The 27,119-nt window shown below is 36.5% G+C and overlaps 1 protein-coding gene across 1 annotated transcript in view; it reads right to left on the bottom strand.

Annotated features, from left to right (window-relative positions):
* Window positions 1-206: 206 nt before the first annotated feature.
* The window catches only part of TAFA2 (TAFA chemokine like family member 2), a gene marked incomplete at its 3' end in the record, with an annotated part of 94,075 nt that continues 67,162 nt past the window's right edge, over window positions 207-27,119 (bottom strand). Inside the window, exon 5 of the mRNA XM_084279467.1 lies at window positions 207-395. Within this exon, the coding sequence (XP_084135593.1) occupies window positions 207-395 (189 nt within the window). The remainder of the gene's footprint in view (window positions 396-27,119) is intronic.

Here is a 27,119-nt window from a genome sequence, read left to right as displayed (position 1 = left end):
AAAACCACAGGAGAGCAGAGCACAGAGGCAGATCCCAGGGCAGATTTTAAAAAATAATAAAAAAAGTAGAGTTGCACATTATTCAAGAGCCTACAGCAGCACATGGCGCTGCGATTCCCCCATCAGGTAGTCAGGACCGCAGATGCCAGTACACCTATCTCCACTCAGATCTCTGAAAAGTAAATCAGCTCAGGCTGCTGGGCAGATCACTGCTCCTGCTCACACCAGCTCATTGCATCGTGAGCTGGCTCAGGCACCTCTGCAGTCTGCGGCGTGCGGATGCCCCGAAGTGCACGCAGATCGGCAGACTCTGCAATATTAAATGCCTCAGCTCGCATTCTTAGACATTCACACAGCATTTTTTGTTGTAACTGTGAATGAAGCACGTTGAAATTCTAAGCCGACAAGCACCGATATTTCAACCAAACTCATTTGTGCACTTAGTGGTTGATCCACAGCCCACCAGAGACAATGGGAAGACTGCCATTAACTTCACATCAGGCTCATAAAAAATGAGGCAGATAACTCCCATTAATGTTAATGAGAGTCATGTATATAAATCACATAACCGCTGATGGAAAAAGAAACCTTTCTCTGTTCTGCTTTTTACACAGCTTCCACAGTCTGCGGTGTTCGTCCTTCTCCAATAGCATTGTGAAGACAAAAGGTTTTTCAACAGTCACATCTTTGTAATGATTTTGCTTTCTGTGAAGACGAGCCAAGCTTCATGTAGACAGAATACATTAATCACACAATCATGAAACAATTACCTTTTAACATGGTGATGAACAGACATAAAATTACAGCAAGATCATTTCCTAGAAGGCAAATTATTATTATTTCTGTTATTGGGGAGAAAATATGGTACCAACTCTTGTTTTTCTTTTAAAATCACTTTAAAAAACAAAACATTATTTTCCTAAACTTGCATCTCAAGTAGCAAAGATTACTATTTCCCCTTTATTATCCCTTTACCCATCAAAAATGGGGTTTTTTTACTTCCTTCAATGTATCATGTTGTCTTTACATCCCTTGCCCTGCAACGAATGTATACACAGACGTACATATGCAGAATTTAGAGGGGTGTACAACAGGTCCTATTTGCTTTAGCTTACCTTTCCTTTTTACACAGTGGGTGTGTCCTGGGTAGGCAAGATAATATTAAACCATGTGATGTACCACTAATTTTGGCCTGACATACTAGTCCCTAGTAGGCTTTTATAGTTTGAAAATCTTTTACCATTATTTCTAGACAAAATAAAGAGCTTTCAGATGTTTGACATTTTCTAACTCTTTCCATTTGTATAAATACATATGTAAAAAAATTAAAATAGAAATTAATTTTCTTTCCTTTAACTAGAAGTTAAAAATATAATATTGCATTAACCTCACTAATATTTACATTTGAGAGGAATTTTGATAGCATTCCAAAAGCTGCATTTCCCTGTTCATTTCAATAATGATGGATGGTCAAGACACAGTGCAGGAAAAATGAACTACCATTAATGACTTGTCACCAGCAGGAGATATTAGGATTCTAGAAAGCACTGCAAATGGATTTTAGTTTTCAAGACTAGACTGTAGCTGCTTTGCTCCACCAGGTTTAGTCTTTTTTTGGCTGCTTATCCTTAACTCCTTAATGTGGCACATTAATTATAGCCCTTCATACATTCCATTATTTCAGGTCCCTGTGTCTAGAAATGTTGCCACTCAAACAGCAAAGTGCAAGCTTTCCATCATTCTAATAGTTAAATAATGGCAAGGCTATGCAATTGAAACAGCATGAAAGGTCACCTTGACAACACTCTGACTGGTAAAAAGTAGCTTAAGGCATCACAGTTCTTTATTGTGAATGAGTCGAATGAGTTTATGACTATTCAGGCTATTTTAATAATTTCCAAGTTTGACACAAAGTAAAAAATGACATTTTGGAACTGCTGCAGATGATCAAATATTTCAAATGCAAAGACAGCATTTACAAAGCATGTTTTTTACTGTATTGACCAACAACAAAGTGGGAAGAGGTAGGAGCATAAACCTGAGCAGAAGCCCGTAAGAAGCTTGAGTCACCAGCAAGGTTCTTAGAAAGCTGAATTTTAAGGATTTAAGGAGTACAGGCATGGAAAAGAACACTTGAACAGAGGCTTTGAGAGTAAATGTTTTATGCCAAATGCCTTTCATAAATTGCCTTTGGTACGGGTTTTATAGCACAACTAAGAACAGGACTGAATTTCATATATTTCTCTGTTGGAGGTGGGACCGGGACCATCTAATTCCCACAGTTATACTGCAATATATCTGGTGAAACTAAAGGAGACCCACATTTTTTTTTCACCTCCATTTGTTCTTACTGAAGCCCTTGATGTTACATATGCCCTTTCATCTAGGTGTTCAAATTAACTGCAGCTTAATTTTCTAAATTATTTAGCTAGAATGCTTAAGACCAGATTTACACAGAGAATAATTTCATTAAAGACAGTGGAGCTAACCATGGCACAAACTGCCATGTACTTCCTTTTATGTTTCCTTTCAGAACTGCTAATTGTGGAAATTGATTAGTTTAAGGTCCTTATGTTACACGCTTTAACAAAATGTGTGGTAAGATCCAAGCTATATGGACTTGGGCAATAAACACATCATTAGCTGAAGTCCAGGCAATGCTTTAGCTTCTAGTCTTCTGGTATTTCCTTCCAAAGTTACAAAAATGGGGGAAATGCTTGCTACTTTCCTGTCAATTAGGAACACTAGGTAAAGCCCTGAATTCGAGATGTCACAGATCACAGAATCACAGAATCGTAGGCGTTGGAAGGGACCTGAAGAGATCATCAAGTCCAATCCTCGCTGCATGCATCAATACTAAAGAATCCTTCTTTCAAGTGGCTATTAATCTTCCATATTTATGTTACTACTGCACAAATTTCTGAATAATCAAATTTGAATCCAAGCAGAAGGCTGGATACTCTGAATGACAGAACACAATCTTATACATGGGAGCTATAACATCCTTCACTGAGCAAGGTCTAGCTGCTTGCCCAGGAGTATTTAAATCAGTACATCTTTAAGGCTCTTTTACTACTTTGTCATCTGGTTTCTAATGCTGATTCTGACAGAATGGAAAAACTGCAACATGGTAATGGAAGACAACCCGAAGAGCACTTCCCTGCAGTGACTAAAAAGTTACTAATTGATGACACCATTTTAAAAGGTGCCACCAGTAGAAAAGACTAAAATAGAATAATTTAGGTTAGAAAAGACATTTGAGATCATGAAGTCCTACTGTTAGCCTAGCACTGCCAAGACCACCACTAAATCATGTCTCTACACCGTTTTAAAATACCTTCAGGGATGGTGACTCAACCACTTCTCTGGTCAGCAGGCTGTTTTAATGCTTGACAACTCTTTCAGTGAAGGAATTTTTCTTACTGTCTAATCTAAACCTCCCTTGATGCAACTCGAGGTTGTTCCTTGTAACCCACCTGTCTACAACCTCCTTTGAGGTAGCTGCAGAGAACGGTAAGGTCCCCCTCAGCTGCCTTTTCTCCAGGCCAAACAACCCCAGTTCCCTCAGCTGTTTCTCAAAAGACTCATGTTGTAGACCTTTCCCCAGCTTGGTTGCCTGAAGTAGCTGACAGAGAGAGTAATACAAATATAACACACATGGATATATTGTAATTAAATATACAAATAAGAAACTGCAAAATATATCTTTTAAGTGCATTATTCAGAGTGGTACAAAATAGTAAGTTTTAAACCTTCATGTAATAACAAACATTTATCCTGTAGCTGTAGGAAGAAAACATACAGACCAATCAAGGCTGGGAATATAAAACAAAGGCATGTATGGTAATGCATGTTTTGCTTCCTGCTGAGGCTCATCAGAGCAACTATTCTGCTCTGAAAGGTGCAGGGCAAGTGGTGCACCTTGCCAGCATGTATTGTGCAACTCTGACTTAGAGGAGCAGTATAGTAACACAGTCCCATTTCAGCAGTAATGGAGGAGGGTCAGATCTGAATTTCTGGAGTCCCTCTTTCAAGGCATGACACCAAATCTTGGTTTTAGACAGGAATATTTCCTAGCAAATACACACAGCTCTAACTCAAATGCTACCTAAACAGCCATTTTATGTCTCTTTTTAGAAATGCAGTGACCGAGATGGAAACATCCTGTGGACATATCTGACATTTTTAAGGCCTGTAGAGCCACACTGTAAGAGAGTCCACACTATTTCTCTGTGTCCTTCCAATACCTTTTTAGGTCTGATATTTCATTCAGCTCCATGCAATACAAGATAATCTGTCAGAATTGTTTTTTTAGGGACTGGGCAACAATGCTGTCTGTAGAAGTGTTTCTCTTGGCAATAGGCCATATTTCACCAACCACTGCAGTAAAGCCATGGTGTTCCTGGACATCAGTCTATCCACCCGCCACCTGTCCAGTGGGTAACTTCTGCTAGTGTCCACCTCTGCTGCTGGGACTTTTCGTAGTGCCTCAAATGCTCCCTGTTGAAACCAACTTCAAGTTCAGTATTGAGTAAAAAACAAGAAGAGAAAAAATTACCACAAAATAGGAGTCAGAAGTGTAATTAAAAAGCATCACAAACATCAGCATATAATATTTTTATTTCATGCAACTTTAGCTTATTTTTGCTTATTTAACTATAAGAAAGAATTAAAAAAATTAATATTCATTAGTCATTTAGAGAGTTTTGCACTGGATATTATCCCCATCTATTACTCAGCTGAGCTGGATTAAAGAAACTGTTGTTTTTTGGTTGCTTTTGGGTTTTCGGGGGGGGGGGGGGTTGGTTAGGGGTTTTTTTTATGTTGAACCACAAACAAGGTATTTCTAAAAGTCACTGTGTTGATACTGAAATCTCAAACTCACAGCCAAAGGCCTGATCCTGCCAACAGATTTGTATGGGTGAAACTTTGCCTTCTGGTCATTCCTATTAGCAAAAAAACCCCAAACCCTTATGCAGCTACAGTTTAACTAAATATTTGGAAAAATAAAGTAGGAAATACATAGTTGACCTCAAATTAGCAGCACAATTCCCTCTAGTATCCCTAAAGCTAGGCTTTAAACCATCATCTGTGTGTTTGAATGCACTGAAATAATAGCTCCATAAATGTCGATTTCCTTATGAAGTGGGAAAAAAAACCTTGAACTTTCTCCACTAAGTTTGCCGGTGCACAGAGGTCTTTTATAATATAAATTTAAATACACAATCTGTTTTACAATGTTTTCCATCATCTCTCCTCTCCATATGTTCTCCCACTAGGAATCTAATGAGTTCTACATATGAGGGATGACAAGGGAATATGCCTGAGAAATAATTCCAGCAATTACGGCATATGGAGGCATTGTTTTTTAGTCGCTTTTGCCATGAACATTAGGCAGAGCATCTGGGACCAAATTCTGTCTACCTGCCCATGGACATTAGCAAAATCATCATCTTCCATTTGTAAATTCTGCTGAGGTAATCTGCCATACAGAGAAGACCATTTCATCAGCTTTATGATCAGCATATTGAAACACAGACCATTTATAGTTAGGGAAAAATGCTTCTATACAGACAGAATAATTTAATCTGGAAAACATTTTAAGAGAAAATGATAGAGACACATCATCTCTCTCTTTCTTTTCTCTCCAAGAAGAACTACAAAGAGCCTGTATTCAGTTTCAGGCCACTACTATTTATTAAAAAAAACCCAAACTTCTCATCACTGCTGTAGTTTCTTAACAACTGTCTGGATCCCAAATAATGAGAAAATAACCAAAGAAAAGTTAAAATGCCAACAACAAATGTACGCAAACTCTAAATCTAATATTGGCTAGGCATCCAGAATTAAGCATAAAGACAGAAAGAGACTAAGAAAGTCCTTTGTATGGACACATAACAACAACTAGTGTACATTTTGTGAGTTCTGGATATCAGAGCTAAATACTAAGACATAAGGCTGAAGAATTCAAGCTCATTTTTTGTCATGTTTGTTCTGATAGTAAGGCTAAAAGAGATCAAGAGATTCAACCAATATGCTGATATGGAGGAAACTTGCAACTCCACCGCATTAAAGAAAAACATCTCAGCAATGCAAGTAACATGAGTATTTTTACATGTTGTTTTCCCAGCTGTGCAGTTGAAGCAGTGAAAGCAAAGCCATAAATCCCAAACTACAGGGTCTTTAGGTTGCCTCAATGTTATAGGGAAAAAGAAAATGGCCCTGCTGTTACAGAAAATCTAAACATAATTTTACAGTTATGAATATATACATAATTTAAAGAGCTAATATAGGATTTTTACAGTTAGGGTTACATATGGGGAATAATATTTATATTACATAAACTATTTCTTGAATTCAATTGGGCAAAAAACTGAAACCAGATATATTTCAAGTCTTTCAGTCATGGCTAATATTGATGTGATTAGTGGCATTTAATCAAGAAAATCTATTACCAAAGAATAACTGTATTTCACTTCCCCTCACCACACAGAATTGCCTAAGTAGTAGCAAGGAGGGATTTAAATTAAAGGCAAGGTTCTTTAACCATTAACCTGAATAAGGCCAGGCATATGAACTTTAATGAATTTGCTCATTCAGAATTTTCTGAGCACTCCCAACTGGAGCTGAAGGCTTTATCCAGATCCCACTGAAATCACCAAGACACCTTGCCTTTTCTCCGTTCTGGCTATTGAGAAAATCCCAGAGACGTGTGTCAGCCGTTTCCACTACTCTAGAGAACAGGGCTGAGGACCTGCTGTCACCACCAAAGCGCCAAGCTTTGGGAAGCAGTCTGCACCCCAGTGCTTCCACGCAGGATCCACATCCCCAGAGCCTGCATTTCTGATGATGAATACTAAAATGGTTTTGCCTAGTCTGTCATCCCACTAACTGCACTCTGAGAAAGAACAGTCATTCCCTTATACAGTGGTTTCCAGCTGTCACCTTTAGCGGTCTTCCTGCCAGATGGTCATAGGTTAGTTTTGGATTAAGAGATGTTGTGAACACTTGTTATCACCTGTCAAAACAAAGCTGTGGGAAATTCAGCCTTTTTATACACTACCTCTTGTAATCACCACATAAGCACTGCAGATGAATACAGAAGATGCAAACCAACAGCCATGGAAGACATTTGTGCCGAAATATTTGCAATGATTGACTCTAAAGTGATATCAGAAAGTTACATAACCTCTTACAGAAATTTGAAATCTTCCCTCATCTCTAAAAAAATAAACAGAAGTGTTTCTCAAGGTGCAAACTGCATTACAAAGACTGAGGGATTAGGTAATTATTATTATTCAATTCAATACCTCTCAAACCATGAGAAGTCATTTAACACCATCATATTGTTCGGGTGTGACATGTTTGATACAGAACTATCTAACTATTGGCAAAAAGAAACTAGAGATTAAGGCAGCACTTCTCTTACAAACCAAAACTGTAGTTCTTGCCAGTATCTTGGTTAACAATAGATGTGTAAAATGCAAGGCATGAAGGAGGAGGCAGTAAATCAACATAAAAAAGATGCCAATCACATCATTCTGTTTCATTGTTACAGACATCCATACATTACCTGGAAACTATAAAAGCCAGCTGTACAATTATAATTAGCAAAAAAAAACCCCTGCATATATTTTATGAAACCTAACAAAATCACATACTTTATAGTAGATTTTTAGTTTCAAAACAAATCTATCATCTGTTGCACTCCGTCTTCAATTTTAAAGCGTATAGGCTCTGTAAGAAACAGAGCTGCACTGGCTTGGTGAAATACTGAAACGCTCACCAGTACCATTCTTGAGCAGACCTGGAGGAGCAAAGGTTTAAAAGATATAGGATAAACAGGAAGATTTAAAGGATATAGGATAATAGAGTAACAGTGGTATCTGCAGCAGTGCCGTTTCAAAGCTTAGCATGCACTTATGTCCAATAAGCCAGATACAACCAAGTTACAATCTTGAATGCTTTTTAAGCTCTGTTTTAGATTTATTAGATCTGATTTGGAAACTTTTTTCATTAAGAATCATATGAGGATTTCCTTTATATTTTATTGAACTAATTCAATACATTTCATTTTGAAAGGTCTGAACAAAGCAGTGAGTTTTCTTTGCCTGCTGATGCACTGCCACATGGTTGGAAGTGCAGAATACGAGCCCCTATTCTCCTACATTTCAAAGTTGCTGATGATTACTGAATTGAAAGGATAACATAGATTTCCCTCTGATCATAACACCTGATCATCTTTGTAATCAGATGAAGCTATGTATATCAAATAATCTGAGAAGTAATATATAAGGAATAAAGGAGTAATTTAAGTAGGATTCATCTTCACATGCCTACCACATGAACGCCCATAGCTGATCTAGTCACCTGTACTCTAATTTCAAAGGCAGCATTTAAAAAGGCTCTACCTACAGGTGAACCACAGTTCCCAGCTTGCTTTGAGATGCAAAAGCAGAGTTCACTGTTGAATTTGGTTTGTTTGCTATTGGGTTGTTTGGCTTTTTTCGGTTTTTGATTTTTTTCATTTAAAGAGTTTAGCAAATGAACCTGAAATATTACCTTTCAGGAATGCCTATGTTCTAAATATGACTTTTTCAGGATTCCCATTCAGTGAAAAAAAAAGCCCCATTTTTATTCATTCTGGGCTGAAAACAACAGTACACCCATCAGAATCACACATGACAGTGCTAGAACTGTTGTGCTAGATTTCCATTTCCTTCGGAAAGGACTTTTAAAGGTGGTAGGAGATATTCTTATTAATATAACCCTTGAGATTCTTTTCACTGAAAAAAAATTATTTTCTTCCATGGGTAAACACGATAGATCTCCAAAGTGCACATCCATACAGAGAACTCTATTTTATATTACAATTTTATTCATTTGCTATGAATATTGACAACATTAATCTACTGCAGATAATCTATTCAGTATATTTGAAAATCCATTTATTTTAACTTATTGATATGCATGTGTTACACTTGTATATAATACAGTATTTTCAGTGTTGGTTTAAGAACAAAGAAAACAGATATTGAGAAGCATGATGGAGACTTTTGACCAAAGAGGTGCCATATTCCAATTTTACAAAATAGCACATATACACTTTGCACTGTCCCAGACAATCTCTTTAAGATGCTACCTTCTATCCTGTACCTGTTAGAACAAATCCATACAGTATTAATCCATCCTAAAATACTGAGATACCTAGTTGCTGCTACAGTTTATCCTAATTAAATTTTAATCAGAAAAGAATATCTTTCCCTGCCAACATTTTTTATTATTTCTCAGCAGAATGATAGAATATACTTCTCAATTTTATTCCCAACAGTCATTTATTTTATTTAAGCTCTCCTGTGCAATAATACAGCAGAGGTAATGAAATGGTTTTGGAACAGCAGGGGCTACTGTGACAGGCAGAGCACTCCAGGGTGTTCATCCATCATGGAACTTAATGTATAACTACCTAGCCATGTCAATGGTTTGTAATGATAAAATCATTTCCCTCTTTTTCTGGGAGTCTGGTAGCCACACAGGACTTTTAAATAACCTTGCCCCTATATATTTTTTTACTCCCGTCAAGAGTGTGTGTGGCTTTCATTTCAGTGCGCCAAAGCATACCATCAGAACTCCCTCACCCTCTCCAGTCAGCATGCTTATGCAATGTCACTAAAAGGAATTGTCAAATTTCTGTTGTATCAATTCTACAGATGGTACAATATACATTAAATGGAGTATAAAATTATACATTCCGTAATAACTTAGAAAAAAAGCTCATAGATGCTTAAGGCCTTTAAATATTGAGGATGTTTTTTCATGTAACAGCACATCACAAAGTTCAAAAATTGCTACTGAAACAGAAAATAAAAAGTAAATATGATTTTGGCAAGGATCAGATCTGAACTGGATGACTGTAAACAAGCAAAATACCCACGGACTGAAAATCTGGGAGGGCACTGGGACTTTTTTCCTTTATAGCAAACAGACTGAGCAGACATCTACGTAAGCATCCAACAGTATTAGGTTCAAGCAAGAGATTTTATTTTTAATAAAAAGACAAAAATTCTGAATGATTACCATCCAATTTCATAATTGCAAAACTCATTTACATCCCTGCCTACCATTATAAAAAGGGATGAAATACTGTCATTGACTTCTTACCATGAATTTCAATGAATTAAAGGTTGGGAAAGTAAAGGATGTATCAGGAACACACATCTCCTTCCAAGTAAATGGAAATGTATATCTTAAAGGTATAAAATGCCTTATAATGGAAGTGGTAATTGAGTTTTGACCACTATTTTTTTAACTGCCAAAGTGCTGCAGAAGTTGGTTAGCCTTAGGGAAACATGTCAACCTGACTATACATTCTAATATGACTGATGTATTCAGATAACTATTACTTGTCAACAATAATTATTAACAATGGATATATATTTCCATTCCTATAACAAAAGCAACTTCAAGATGTTGAAATATGTACCTTTGAGAGCTCCAAGATTAGAATACAAATAAAAATGTCTAAAACTGCGCCATGCCAGAGGACAATTTCTGCAACAGAAATTTAATTAAAGCAGTGTGCAGTCCCACCAGCAATCTGAATGGTAGACCAGGGATCATTTTAGAGAGAAGGAACCAATACATTTTGGAGGTTGACTTCATCAAGACGAATAGCCACCAGTCTGGAATGGAGCATTCGAAAGATTGCTGCTTTTCTGCACTTTTTGAATATCAGCTCTTGTGATTACAGCTGCAAATTCCTCAGCAAGTGCAATTTTACAAGTGTACACAGTTCAATCAGTTGAAATCTTTGTGACACAGAAGTTCAAAATAACTTTCCGGGAGTTTTGATCTCAAGGCTGTTGCTGATTACAAGCCAGGTTCACATTGAAACAATTGATTCTGAAGGATACACCCCAGCAGTATAAAATTTCACTTCAAGGATTGCCTGGAGGAATGAAATTCCTATGTGTTGTATTTAATGTTATCAGCCTTGAGACTGACTTGATTTGTCTTTAGCTATCGGGTTACCTGTAAAGAAAAAGAAAATCAGAAAATCAAACCTGTACATACAGAATCTACTTCCGAAGTAGTGGAAACTGAGACTGAAGTGTAAGATTTCTGTCCAGAAAAGCTCTTTCAATTGTTTTCAAATAAGTGAATAACTCCCAATGGTATTAATGGGATTGCTCCCCAACCTAAATTGTGTGTTTCGTTGGAATTGGACCTGACAAAGAGAAATTGAAATGTGACTCTGTTTAAAAACATAATTAAAAAAATTGAAGGTCACAAAATACCAATCCACGAATGTCAAAAGCATTGGGCTTAAGGAAAAATTCTGTATTTTTTCCATCCTTTTCAATGTTAGAACTTCTACATGGTAACAACTATACTTTTAAAATGTAAGCCATTGAGTATAACAGTGACTGATACTGGAGATGTATTCTTCCGTTCTTTGCATGCTACTTTAAAACACAATGTCCTGTTAAGGGCTAAATGCATCTTAGCAAGCAATAACCACTTCACGGAGAAACAGGAAAAAAATCATGCATACATAAACAGGAGATAGATATATCCTGTTATTCACAGGTATAAAATAACTACCAAGGAGTTCATTTAGAGTGGTTTCACCCAGCCTAACATGAAACAGGAGTGGAACAGAAGGACCACAGAGAGAGTGGGAGACAAAGCACTTCACAGTAATTGGACTTTCCCTATGTCTGATTTGGATTTTAAACATTAAGAGGAAAAAAAAAGCCCATCATATCAAAGAAACAAAACTTTAAGGAATATTTCTGCTGTGTCAGTGGATACAATTAATGATCATGTAGCATTTTAATATCAAATTGTGTCAGGGGACAACATCCCAGCTCTTGAGGAATGACCTATTGGAACAGTCACAATAACACTTGATGACATCAAGGGACATATGCTTTTCATTTTGATCACAGAAAGAAGGGTCATGCTCCTTAATGATGAAACATTCTTTTGCCCTCAGCAAAACTGTTTGCATACAGCTCTCATCGGTTCTGCAGAGCATAAATGTTGAGCAGAATATTAAAAGGACTGTTCAAGGAGCTCATTACTTCAGTTTGCCTTCTCCACCAAGTTCTTTCTAGGAACCGCGCTTAAGAAGGCAATAACAAAATTGTGCTTTGTGATTTTTATGATACATGGGTTTATTTATTACACTGCTCTTATTTTGTTTTGTTTTTGCTGTTGGTAACAGCCTCATGTGGCCCCTTCTACAGTGGAAGATTGCCTAAAAAAATAATGAAGAATTAATTTAAAAGTCAGGCAACATATTTCTATGCCCTGCACCAAAGCTCAAAAGGCTGACACAGCATCTTAGTGTTATTTATTTTTTGTTTTATTGTAACAAGCTGCAATTCTACTCATGGACCCAGGTGCCAGTGAGCTACATAATGTAAAATACACACCTTCTGATCGTATCCACAGGTATATTTTTATTAGTTTCACTTTATATATATATTTATATAAACTTCTGTAAATGAACTAATGCGAAGCACACTGAAGACAGATCAAAGGATGTGAGACTCCCAGAGAGGTTATGTAGATGCAGGTTCAAAGCTTCTTACTTTTTCAAGCAATAGAATATACCAAAACCAAACCAGAACCAGATAAGAGTTTCCTCAGAGGCACAGCTGGACAGACAATCACTGGAGCTCAGCTGACCTCTCTATTCTGTCTACATACCCACAGAGCAGATTTTTGCTATTAAAAGGAGAGGGTGCCAACTGACTTTTGAAAGATGAAGTTGACCATGATCCAGTAAGGGGTGTCCTTGCCACATAGAAGGCTAATGGTATCATGGGTTGCATTAGCCTAAATAGTGCCAGCAGGTTGAGGGAGGTGATCCTTCAGCTCTGCTCACCACTAATGAGGCCACACCTGCAGCAGTGTCTTCAGTTTTGGGCTCCCAAAAGCAGACATAGAGAGAGTCCAGTAAAGGACCACAAAGGCAAATGTGGGACTGAAGCATCTTCATATGAAGAAAGGCTGAGAGAGCTGGGGTGGTTCAGCCTGAAAAAAAGGCGGCTTATGGGAGGTGTCACCAGTGTGTACAAACACCTGAAGGGAGGGTACAAAGAAGATGTAGCCAGGCTCTTTTCAAGTGGAGTCCCACAATAGGACAAGAGGTAATGGCCACAAACCAAAACACAGGAGGTTCCCCCCCGAGTCAGGATGACTGAGCACTGGCACAGATTGCCCAGGGAGGTTGTGGAGTCTCTATCGTTGAAGGCATTCAAAAGCTCTTTGATCCTGGGCAAGCTGCTCTAGGTGGCTCTGCTTGAGCAGGGACAGCAGACAAGATGACCTCCAAAAGTCCCTTCCAACCTCAACTATTCTGTGATTTATTCTTTCCATTAGGTCTGGCTTTGCCAATGCATGGCTAAGGTAACAAACTGCAGCTAGCAAAAGGAATATTTCCACACACACATGACTGCTCTGTTATTTGCCGTGTTCTCTTCAGCCACAATGAAACCCAGTAAAATCATAGCCTGCAAGCCTATTTGCTCCCTCCCACCTAGCTCTACAACTGTGTGGTGTAAATATCCCTACAAAAGCAACTACACTGTTACATAGAGTAAGTAGGTGATATAAAGAAAAAAAAATCACATCAGCCATTCGGATCTCTTCTCTGTAACAGGTGGCTAACCACATACAAAAGGCCATTTTGTTTATACAGACTGCACAGGAAGTCAAGCTGCATATTCCTAGTTTTTATGATTACATGAGTGGAGTTTTTAACTGCTTCCCCTTGCCAGAATTGTTATTATTATTGCGCCCATCCTCTAATCATGTATTTTCTTTTCTGTTTTGTCTTAACGTTCACGTCACGCACTGCTACTCTGAGTACCATGCACAGTGGTCCGTATTTGCCCCTATGTAAGAAGGTAATACTTGTTATGTGCAAGCACACATTAGCCATCCACATTAACGGGCGTTATATATTCATACACATCAGGGAGACAATAGACCTCTCGGGTGCTAAAGGCAATTTCATAAAGAAGCATTGAAATTTTAGCTAATACCTAGTGATGGTATTCCAGAAATGCTTAATTTTGTGTACAGTAAAAGCTATTTGGTTTGAGTGCCTGGGAAGCAAGGTATCGTGCCAAAGGTCTTTATAGGAAAAGGGGGACTGATAGCAGTATGTGTCTGATGTTTCGAATCCTAGGAGAACTGTAACACAGTGAATGGGTGCAAATAAAGTCTAATCAATTTTTCAATTAATAATTAATATGCATGGAAAATTAACTTTGCTGCTGTTTAACAATACAAATGAAAAAAAGGACATAAAACCCTTAGCATCCTAGGTGTTGATTTGAATTAAATTGTTCATTCTTGAAACATAATTACTCCCTTTATGCTAATATATTTTTTCACATGGCTGTTATATCATAAATACAATGCATTAGACTCTCTTCACTTTCTTGTACTAAATGTGCAATTACAGCATAATTACTCTGCAGTCGCAGACTTTTTAATTTAAATTAGTGAGTGGCTGCTGTAAACTGGCTGTAATTGTATGTGAACTCACTTGTTTTATTTTAAAACAACAATATATAATTAAATGCAACTGAAGTTTTCCACATTTCTTCTGCTCACTAAATGTTCAAAACAGACTCAGTCTTTAGGTAGAACATTTTTGCCAGGGTAAGCCAGAGTGGACCAGGAATGGAAAGACCTCAAAGGCAGTGCATTAGAAAAGCTACAAGCTCAAGAGATTTTCTGGACAGCCCATATTCCAGTGCTGCTGACAATGGGTGACAAATGTCCTGACTGGTGCTCCCCACAGCTGATGAATACAGCAGATAATATGCCTATTCCGTAAGAATAGATGCCAAATAAGAATTCAGACTGATACTTTTACTCAAGACTGCCTTCTGCCTTAGAAGAGGAAGGGAGGCAAATCAAGATTATAGGACGGCAAGAATGGCTGTGTGAGGATTCTCCAAATAGGAAATCACTTTTCCTTATTTTCATGTACCTAAGTTGCAGAATCACAATTCAGTATAGTACAAATCTTCTCTTTCTTCAGAGAAACGAGTGTATCACTAATTATTTTCTAACTACAGAATAGTTTATACATGTAAATGAGGCACATAAATAATAATTATTATATGATGTTAAGAAAAAAATATATGACAATATACCATACATTGAAATCAGTGTGTGCTGGAACATTTCATAAAACAATTTGTATATTGCTAATTCTTTCACTAGCAGCTCTTTCAAGTTTTTTCTATGTTCATGGCAAACCATGTTCAAAATCCATATTGCAAGCAGACTCTTGAGTTTACAAAGTCAAGCAGTTGAAAGCTAGCATCTTGTCATTCTATGGATGCCCTTACCACTCCAGTTCTATCTCTTTTTCATCTTGCACAGTAAACAACAGAATTCAGTGGGGGAGGAGTGTTGGAGGGAAAGCTATTATAAGGACTACGTATCAGTGCAAAGGCAGAAAGGGAAAATTTTTAAGCCAGTATTTATTCTCTCTAAAGATGATTCAGCAATATGACAGACCATGTTCATTTTCACCAAATAATAAAAATTAAAAACAAGAAACAAAAAGAACTAAATACAGAGCATTTTCTTTTTCATACGACTGTTCCATAACTGTATAGGACTCTGTGTGTGCTCATAGACTGAATGTCATCTGAATGTACTCAAGAATCATCAAGATATTTTTCTTTTTCATGAGATACCTAAGACAGAGAAAGGAAATTGTGGGGAGTTTAAAAGCAATTAATAGCTCACCCTGAGCTAAGTGGAATTTCATGACACAAAGAAAAGCCATCTTGGTACCCAAAGCATTCTTCTGTAAAATAGTAAAGGCCTATGGGAAACAAAAATGGTGTGGGGATTTCATTAAAAAATAAAAGGGTCTCCCAAATGTATTTAATGAACAGTGTGAGATAAGCTAACTACAGGGAATGCCACAAGAATACCTTAAATAAAGAAATGCTTAAAGAAAGGGGTCTAAGAAATGGCTTGAAAAAATGCCTAGCTATGAACTGTTCTCAAAGACATGGAGATAAGACAGATACATTGTACCAAAATAGCCATTAAGATTTTTCAGTACATTTCCATCCATGTCCTTATTTCCATATTTTCTTATAGCACACATAAACAGACTACAATAAAAATTAATGAGGGTCAAGAAACTGATACTTTAGCATATATTTCCTAATAAGATATAGACTTGAAGAAGGCTTTATCAGTACATTTTTGCATAATTTAAATAACTTTGTTTTGGTAGTGAAAGCCTAATACTAATATTACAATGCAGAAACAGAAAGGCCCATACAACCAGAAACAGACAACAGCAAATGCCTTTTTTCCACTTATGCCCTCTGTGAATGGACAGACGGAAGCACCCTGTTTTCTGGAAATTCAAAATCCATACAATGCCTTTGTCATGCACTATCATGAAAGCACTTGTACATATGTATTCACTGCTTCTGATCTAATACTACTACCTTATGCTAGTAATACTCAAAAGTATTTTTCAAACATTAACAAACTCCCAATTTCCTCACTGCTTGAGAATCTTGCAATTTATTTTGTAAAGAATTTGAGAAGCTGGACAAAAAAGTGCTGCTAAGGGCATTTTTTAGCAATAGAGCACCTATTCGCACATGCACTTAACAGTAGATAGCTGTGGATTTGAGTGCTTATGCTAGATAACTATGTTTCTGGGGCACAAGGAGCTATTTCAAAAGTCTGAGAAATGTTAAAGTGATTCAACTGTATTTCAAGGGTATGCTTGATAAAGTATCTGTATCAGAGAACTGTGAGTTAGGAAACAGGCTCATTTCAATATCACAGATTGCTATTTAATTTGGGTTAATGACAAAAAGTAAAATTTGAGTGACTTGTCAGCATTTTGGAAAACAGATATTTAATGATAGGTCTATAGATTCATTTGCCTTCAGTGAGGGTTACATATTGATACACTTTTTTTCCAAGTCTTCATATTTCATTTCCTCCCATAAAACTTCTAACTTTTGATATCAAGACTCAAGAGCATTAAATTTTTCCATTAAATTTATTCTAGGCACTGTAGTATAAAAGGTGTTAGTCTAAACATGTTCCCAAGCCTGTAATGGAGGAATTTAGAATTCTAGATCCTCAGGTCTGTCGTTCTGCAAACACCTCTAGTTCATTTTATTAATTAAACAGAACATTTCCCAGTACACTTCCATGGCTTAAAAGTTTCCAATGTCTTTGATAACTACCAGACTCTAAAGCTTTTCATTCTTTCATACTTTTATGTGACTAATCAGAATTGCATTTGTGATAATTCTTGTACTTAGGACCTTCCATTAGAAAAAAACACATTGAAAATTAATTTCAAACAATGCCATTTTAAGTATAATTCTGTATTTCACTTTTTTCCACTGCTCTGAATGGATTCAGCAGAAGATTTTTGGTGCTAAAATGAAGACCTAGACAATCAGTGTTAAAAGCTGTAGTTAAAACTAAGAGTTTGGAATCTTTCACATGTAAATTGAGCTTTCCACGTGCTCTAAATAACCTTAAAGATAGTGATAGAAAAATAGGTAAAGGAAAAATATTTAAGAGCATGGCATACATTTTTGAAAATGGAGGAGTTCTTAATCTTAAACATGGTTTTAAGATTAAACAGACAACATCTACCATATCATAGGAATATAGTGGAAATACCCCTTCCCCAACTATTTCCGAATGTTAAGTAACCCACTATGGGTTACTTAATGTTACTTAATGTTAAGTAACCCGTTAGTTCTCAACTATAAATCAATACCTAACTGACCATAGCAATAGCTATTTCCTTTTTAAGTGCTGTTCTCTTCCCCAGAGCACCTGTTGCTTTCCCATGACACTGAGAAATAGGTTCTTCAACTGGATCTATGTTTAAAAGGAAGTGAGTAAAGAAAGTTCCCAGAAGCATCTGACTGACACACTGAGGCTGCTTAGGAGCACAGTGTAGTCTCTCCAACCACCCTCCTGAAGCTCTACCCAAATAAGCCACGATTCCTGGGCATCTGCAGCAAACTAAGCAACTACAATGAGGAGTAAGGCACAACAATTCCTGTTAATACTGTGTAAACCTGTATTTGTACACACCTGCTGCTCTGTGAGTAATAAACCAGGGCTGGAACACATTTTCTGGAGTGGTTTGACTCTTTATTCCTCAACGAACGTTCTGGCCCTTCCTTAGAATCCGACCAAGACTAGGATTCATCACAACTAGTGCTCCAACGTGGAGCCAGAATATTTTGTGTGTGTGGAAAAATCAAAAATTGTCATCAGGCACAGCAGAAACCTCCTTTCTCTACTTCTCCATTCGGACTTGAGGAGTTTTACACGTTTGCCTAAGAAACAAACACATGTCAAGTACTACACTGTTATGGAATTTGTTACAGAAAACAAAACTGGGATAGATGGAAATTTTTTTAACTTACAAGGAAAAGTACAAAATGACAGGAAAAAACAGATTGCAGAATCAAAGCAACTTCTTTTTAAAAAAGAGCATGGTCTTAAAAACACCCCCAAGCAGTAACAGGAACTCCAAAGGCAATGTTTAAACATACTTAAATTCAAACTCATTTTTTTGTCACCAAGAAACAGTAGAGATTGATAGATAATTCATTTTTGCAAGTATATCAGCAATTTTTAGCTATGGTAAAAGAGTAATTGAAAAGTCCTTTGAAAATAAGTCCGTGGATAGAATTGTGGTACACAAAAGGTCCATGAACTCAGAATAAAACTCCTACTAAATTAATGATTTGACTCTGTTCTTCCCATATATTTTTATAATGGGGAGAGGAAAAAAAACCCCAACCCATCCCTGTCCCCTCCCCCCACCAAAAAAGAAAACCCAACAACAAAACACCACAAAACAAAAATTTTAAAGTTTGAAAAATGTGAGCATTCTGAGGAGAACTCTACTTACAGTCATTTCTATGATCATAAAGTTACGGGGAGCAACATAAAATAATAAATGACACATTTCAAAAACAATATTCAATTCAGAGAGCTAGATATTTGAGGTAGTTTTTGGAACTGCTGATAATGATTGCTTCCAAAAAAGACTTTCACAACACTATCAAAAGCTAACCTAAATTTCTATAAATAATGCTTACAAAAACATTATTATTTTCTTTTTTTCCCCTTAGGCTTTTCAACTTAAATGTCATGCTGTGGATTGTTAGAAACATACATTACCAGATTAAATTATAACTTTGATAACATGTTGCTTTAATAAAATCTCTACGTGTTTAAATAATACAAATTAATATGGCTCTGTATTCATACTTTTTTGTACCTGATACTTTACAAAATAAACTTAATTGATACAATTCACTGGAATAATTATTATAGGATATATCTGAAAAAGACTTTGTGAGTTATGTCAAGGCTAAATCTAATTTATTACTCTTTCTAATGTACTTCATTATTATTCTCTTCTTAAAGGTAATGCCATTACAGTGCACATACTTAAACTTTCTCAGTGTTTCTGTAATTCAGCAGTGAAAGTGACCAAATTGTAGAACTGTGTTAACTTCACAAAATATTTCATTTGCCAACAACAGTTTTATATTAAAAGTAGACTTAAACATAAACCTTATTTTACTTTCTGTAATAGATAATAACTGTAGCAATTCAGACAAGGATATATCCTCTTGAGGTTTTTGTAGTGATCACAACTCCATAGTGGGACTGCAGCATGGCGGCATAACAGACTGCAAGACAATTAATTAAATACATGTAATTCTCTTCTATTTTACACCACTTATTCTATCTAGTCATCTCAAATGGAAGAAAAAAACAACCTTCTTCCTTTTTACAGATGAGAAAACTGAAACATAACAAGGTTGTGCTACCCTTTCAACTGTGAGAAGGTAAATGGAGAAGGAGGGATGGGAAGAAGAGTCGTGTCTTTGGCTTTATCTGACCTCACTTACCTAAAGAAAAGCCTACTTTCCTGTGTTTTATCTTCTAAAAATGGAAAAACAAAACAAAACAGCCTTGGTTCACGCCTAGCTTGAGGTTTTAAATTGCCTATTAGGTGTAACAGACTTTTATCTTTTAATATGTTTTCCAGAAATTTGGTAAGATTGAACTTCAAATTATTCCCCACTAAAACACAGGTAGCCTGAATTCATCGCATCTGATATCTTCTTCAGATGTTTGTGGTGTGTTATTTTTTTCTGGGAATTTGAATGGAGAGTATCAAGCTGTTTGGATGTGATCAAAATAGAAACATAAATTAATTCCTTACCTGTAATTTTATCTTCTCTATGAGGGTACCTGCTGTTCTGTTAGTGCAGTACTGATGTGTTTTCTGCCTTTGTCCCAAGCTTCAGAGATTCCTCTGGTGATTTTTCCCCACTTGCTTACCAGCTTCCACTGCTGGCATTTTGAGGTAGTGCACTCACATTTGGCTCCAGGAATACTGCCACAGCTGAGGGAATATAAGACAACTGGAAAACAAGTTAGAAAACAGCAGAGCAATATCCAGGCAGGGGAAAAAAAAAAAAAAAAAGACAACGAATCAGTCATCAACTGGAAACACTGATCATTTTCCTCTCTCTTTCTATCCATTTAGAATCTACAAATGAAGAAAAGCCTTTCCTGTGCTTGGAGGAATTTTAGCCTAAGTAGAGAGATTGACAGAGTAATGGGTACCCATTCAGAGAATATAAAATTATTTTAAGGGAATCTAATTTTAACTTTCTCCAGTATGAGCACCCATCACTCTAAAACAGGTAAGAAAAAGAAAGGTGGCAGATCGGGAGGATTTCAGAAAAATCCCTGCCACCCTGTCTCAAGTCATTGAGAAAAGGAAAATTCTAGGGCCTTTCACCTAAAAGTCATCACAGATGAATAATTAGAAAGATTTTTCATTGCCCAAGGAAAGATACGTAAGGTCTGGTTCAGTAAGATGAAGTTGAGACTATGGCTGCCGATTCCCAACTAATAGTTGTCGTCTTGGTCATCAGAGAAGAAGAAGGATAAGATAAATAGTACTGCCAAACTAATGAAGACATAAATATAACAGAGAGTATATCCACCATCCATGCTTGAAGTTGCATATAGATGACAAAATTTCACTGTCAATCTCTTGCAGTTTTTATGTCACAAGTTCCTGTGGCATTCTTGAAAGCAGACAGGATGATACCTTGATATTAACTCCAGAAAATGATGGCATTGATGCTTTTCCTTGACATTTGCCCCAAACCAATGATAAACTGATGCAAGTTACTAGGATCATTCCTGAAATGATTAGAAATGTCTTCCTGCTTGAGTATTATGGAGATTTCCAGGTGAAAATTACATGTAAGGAAAAAATAAAATCCAGAAATGTAACTAAGAACATACTTTGGCATTCAATTTAATTTGCCATTCTTAAAGAACCTGATCAGTTCCCTTCATACCTGCATCTTCCCATTATCTTCTGACTAGTATGTGACAACAACAAGGTAAGTATGAATAAATCAGAGTAGCTAATCACAATTAAACACTGATATTCTAAAATCGCAAGTAATGTAGGAAAGATCAGAGGTTGTTGCCTTTAAATTATAGGAATGTAAGTACCAATGATGTGCTTTAAGGTCAAGAGAGAGAAAAAAGATGCTTGCAATTTCTTGCATGACCCTCCTAAAATAAATTGCCTTTGCAAGTAATCTGCTTCTTCGATGAGTTGCATTCTAGGAGCAAATCTTCTCTTTCTTCTTTGTACTTTGAAAATGTTGAACAACTGTTATTAACAACAGGAATTAGAGCGATCATAAATTTGGTACGCTCTCATTTTGCAAGGTCACTCTGAAAAGATGATAAGGAACCAGGACAGTGGAATCTCAAAATTATAGAACTACCCTGATTTTTCAGTGCATTTGCCTAAACTGTTAACAGCACAGAGGTAAAGTCCTTTGTTCTTCTGCAGGGAGGGACATGCCTTTGAGCCACAAAGTTTGAATTCAAGATGCAGGAACAAGTTATGTTCTTCTGGTTGGCATCAGTAAGATATTTTCTGGTATTCTTGAACCTGAAGAGGCAAAGCTGTTCAGGGCATCTTAAAATATGCAGTATGATTTAAATTCTCAAATCTGCTATTACTGCTGAGTTTGTAGATTCAAGTTGGTTAGACACAATCCATTGTTTCCTTGAGATCATATCCATCTTCACAAACTGGAGACACATTTGTGTTCACTTCTGGTTTAAAAGGCCAATATAATTCTACAGGTCACATCATACAAGGAAGTCATGGTGAACTGGATATTTTGTAGCTTCCTCTATAGCTTTATGACATTCCTCACTGCAGATGTGGAAGGGGTTGAATGATAGTCAGGATTGTAAGAGCTGAGAAGAAATCATGTGTATAAGCTTATAATGCAGTGGAAGAAAGCTTAAAGTCCATTTTCTAGAACATAGAAAGTCCTCTGGAGTCATTTCTCCATATACAGCAATAGTGTCCTAGGATGAACCTGATGTCCACCATTATGGAAGAAAGAGAAAACTACAAGCTATAAAAAAATTAACAATTTTTAATTTCTAATGGAAATTAATTTTATGTTGGTCCTCTTTTTTAATTTAGTACTAGAGAGCAATCTTCCAATCAATCTTGCATAAAATACATTTTTTTCTTCATTTTGAACAGTTCTCAGACAGCAGAGGACAGTCTCCATTACTCTTATGAAGAAGATTTACAACCACACTCACTTTTTTTTCTGCAAGGGGATAATTTCTCAATAATTTCATTTCAACCTGTTCCAGAGTTGTTCACTCTTCCAACAGTGACAGTGCATAATGCTCTGTATGACTGACTTTCTCTGATTGATATTGATTATTATCCATTTCCTTCCTTTCAGAAGGAAAGAAAAAAAGGCAGAAAAGCTGAGCTAAAGCAGAGCAGAACTTGTGAGGCTTTCTTTGAACTGCCCTAATGAGCAAAGAAATACCTTCAAGAAAACTACCCAACTCTGAAGAACAGGAAGTAATATCTTTTGGACAGTTGTGGTCCACTTTTTGACACCCTGGTATTAGTTATGCAACTAAGCAGTGATGCACATCTTGTGAAGCCTGTACCAAATACCCATGGAAAGAGGCAAGAGTTCCATCTGTAGCTATTCAGGTAGTAGGTAATGTTAGGAACCAGAACACTCCAGTACCTCTGAGCTGAAATGTATCATTTCTGACTTGCAGAAATGATCCAAAGAAGTCCTTACAGACTGCAAAGGAGGGTGAGACAAGAAAGAGGCACTACTTTTAGAGAACTCCAGCATGACTCACACAATATCGGCGTTTGAATATCATCTTCCTATATGGTAACTTGTGAGTTAGTAAAAGTTGACAAAGATTTACCAGGAAAACTAAAATGACTGCTCGATATTCTAAGAGTCCTTCTTGCACAGCTGTGAAAGGATAAAGAGATTGGCAGAAAATTGAGACTGGAAACATCTTTGATTTCAGTTTCAGGGCTTCTCCACTTTATGGAGAAGTAGAGAAAACCAGTAATTTACATACAGCTTTTAGAACTCAATCTTATTTTCCATCACAGAGGCAGAAAATTACTCTTCATACATGAGGTCAAAATCTCAAACATGCCAGCAAAGGACAAATTGGGGGAAAAAAGAAAAGAAAGAAAAAGAAAGCACATGTCGAATCTTTTGGGACAAAGGCAGAAAACCTCTTAGTTGGACTGATGGAGTGGAGCATTCCCATGTGGAAGAAAGTAATGCTTGCAAAAATCACTGATTAGTTAATTAATGACATGCAATTGAAATTCATTTGCACTTTTCTTTAAATATTGCAGAAATATTTTCCTTTGATTGCAGAGTAATTCTGTCAATTTTCGGTTCTGCAGATACTAAAATGATGTTTTACAATGGATGCTTGCTGCAGTCTTACCTTAGGAAAAACTATTCCCTCATAAAAATGTATAAACCACCGCATATATTGCTAACATTCTGGGAGTGTGATGAAGGGACTGCAAAAGATTTCATTTCTCATGAGTTGTACAGTGTGTCTACGCACAAAAAATTAAGAGTAACCCCCTTGAATAGCTAGAGACAAGACTTGGTCTATCCACATATGCTGCAAGGGACTGTAAAAAAAAAAAGGAAAAGTTGCAAAACTTCTAGAATAATGCTGCTAATAAAAACATAAAAATGCTATTCTGTTTTTAGAAATTATTTTCTTTCAAGTAATGCAGTAACAGGCTCCATCTTTTCAAAAGAGCTGTATCAATGAATAGTGCCTTTAAGCCACTCCCTCTTTTGATGATCCTCACTTTCAGTTCTTAGTATCAGTACCCATAGGACTCAGAACAGAATTAAACAAAATTTGAGACATAAAATATCTTGGGAATTGAATGTTTGGATTATCTTCATCTGCCCAAGAAGTTTTACCAACTTTCCAGCCCATAACTTTGCTTATAGCATTTCACACCACAACATTTCTTCCTTTAATCCTTTTCACCATAACTTGTGTTTTGTAGATATTGTAAAAAAACATTTGCATTTAGGAAAAGGACTCTGAAATGTCTAGATTTCTGTGACCTACAGATAACATCCAACTTTAGGCTTAAACTGATGTCAAATGTAGACTTGCAACAGGGTTCTTTTCACAGGGTAGAGGTAGGCACACTGACCACATTAAAGAAGTAGATTTGGCACAGAGCAGCTATTTTTAAGAAACTCAGTGAAATGCATAGCCCTGAATGCTGATGATTCCTTGTAACGTGTGTTGGCTGGAAATGCTAACTATTTTCATTAAAATGTCCAAGCTTCCCAAAAGATTAGTGTTTAGGTGCCCTACAAAAAATACAGAGCTGCAATATGAAAGAACTGTGATGCTAGATCAAAACAATAATTACTGACTAATATGAAAAGGTAGTTTGATCCCAGAAAATGTCATCCCATTTCCACTACCAGCTTATTTGCCCCCTGAAACTTGTATGTATTTTTAGGAAAATGTGTACATACCATTTATTGCTATTTTAATGACAGATTACATACAGTGGGTCTCTGAGTTAGCAATGAGAAACATGCTGAGACAGCTGCAAATTTCATCTAGTGACAGATTAGCCAAAGGCATGGAAAGAGATACCATAGCAACAAAGAGGCTGTCAGAAGTGCAATCACTCCTTTCCATGGGTAATATTTTGCTCCAGTCTGTGCAGTTACTTATATTGTAATCTCATCCTTTTTATGAACCACAAGGTATTGCTCGTCATTGTACATGTTTTTTATTCCTACAAATCATCTGAAGTTAAGGTAGGAGGTGAGGAACCTATAGACAGAGGCTCTTAAAGAGGGCAGTTTTGAAATTAGGTTGTTTCTTAATTTATTCATACAGATCCTTAAATAATAAGAAAAGAACTTCCTGTCATTATTTACTACTGATATGTGACAGATTATTGATTTATCCTCTAAGTATTTCACATTTCACAGTGGTCAAAGTATGAGGCAAATTGTTTCATGTGATGGAAGTTAGTAGCTGTTTTACAGTGAAAAAATGTCATATGAGAAAAATATTACCTTATTAACACTGACTGACCACAACTACTATACATGTGGCATATGGGAAACATCCCAAAATAACCTATACACAAAATTCATATGATGAATTTCTGCTTTTTCAAATTACATGTCACTACTACGGCTGCTTTTGAAAAGCCTGGAGGAGGAAGAGGAACAAAGACATGAGGGAAGAGGCTACCACAATGCCAGTATTTCAACTATGGCAGAGAACAGAAGTACTTGTTACATTTTTTCCTCCTCTGCTGATGCTTAGAGAGCTTATGCATCTGTTGCATAGAAGTGCATATCAACAACTAATGTAGTGTAATGCATTGCTAACACTGATGTCAGGCTCAGTTACAAGAAAAATGCCATTTTCTTCTCATATCCAGGGAACACACTTTAGCTCTCTTGTATTATGCTGTCTTACTCAAGCAGTAGTTATGACAGCACTGGTAATAGTTGAGTCACCACTAATGCTGCCTTCTGATACTGGGAATCTCAGCAGCCGACTGCAAAGCATTACTATGTAAAGGTACCTAACAGAGGTCCTTTCATTCCTTGTGCTGAAAAGGTTATGAACAGCATATTTTATAAATTGAAATATAAATAAAATTACTGCCTCTCCTTTCCACAGCTGTAATTAATTTAGAAACAATCCAACAATCTGTAAGTGAGAAAGAGGAGACACGGTAAAAATGTGAGCAGTATTTATAGATAGCAACAGAACTGTATTGATTCAGAGTAGTGGAATGCACATACTGAACACCATTTGGTTTCATGTGCAGCCAGTTGGTGTGTTTGAATGGTACACTTTCTCCTCTTCCAAGAATGTTATTCAATTTTTTTGTTTCTTTTAAGCTCTGGATGCCATAATGTAAAATTAGATTAAATGGAATATTACAAATATCTGACTTCAGGCTCTCTCCAATATTGTTTTGGAATATAGATAAACACTCTCAATATGGATTTCTCTCCATCCTGGCAATATTTCTGTTCTCTTCACTCTAGCCGTCTATCTCTGGTATTGATTTGGAAAGCAGATTTGGATTTGGAATGTAGATAAATATACTCAATATGGATTTATTTTTGGCCCTGTAATATTTCTCTTTTATTTCTCTCTTATTTCTCTCTGTCCTTGTAATATTTATTTTATTTTTTACAGTACTCTATTTCTAATATTGGTTTGGCATATAGTTACATAGTAATATATTAGATATCGATTTCTCTCTGTTCTGCAGTGTGCTTTTCCCACATATTAAAACTAATAGCCAGTTTTCAGAGTGACAACTGCAGTTCTTTCTGCCCCTCATAAAACTGTGGGTACTCAGGCATTCCTGAAGATGGATGCTGATTTTGAAAAGATGACCCTTTATGACCTGTCTGAAAATGCTACTTTCACTTGTTTATAGGAAAACATTGTTCACTTTCACCTTCTAGAGATTTTCAGAGGTTAATAATCAATACCTGCTACTCATTACATCTGATCTTTTTGGTTAATTTATATTATTAGTAGTAGTGGTATACCAAGTCAGTTCTAAAAGGACGTGCACTGGTTGTCGATTTTTGCTGAATAATAGA

The sequence above is a fragment of the Gallinula chloropus genome (assembly GCF_964237585.1).
Source record: "Gallinula chloropus genome assembly, chromosome: 1".
Lineage (NCBI taxonomy): Eukaryota > Metazoa > Chordata > Aves > Gruiformes > Rallidae > Gallinula > Gallinula chloropus.
Note: the sequence above shows the minus strand (reverse complement) of the source record. Positions and strands in the feature narration are given on the sequence as shown.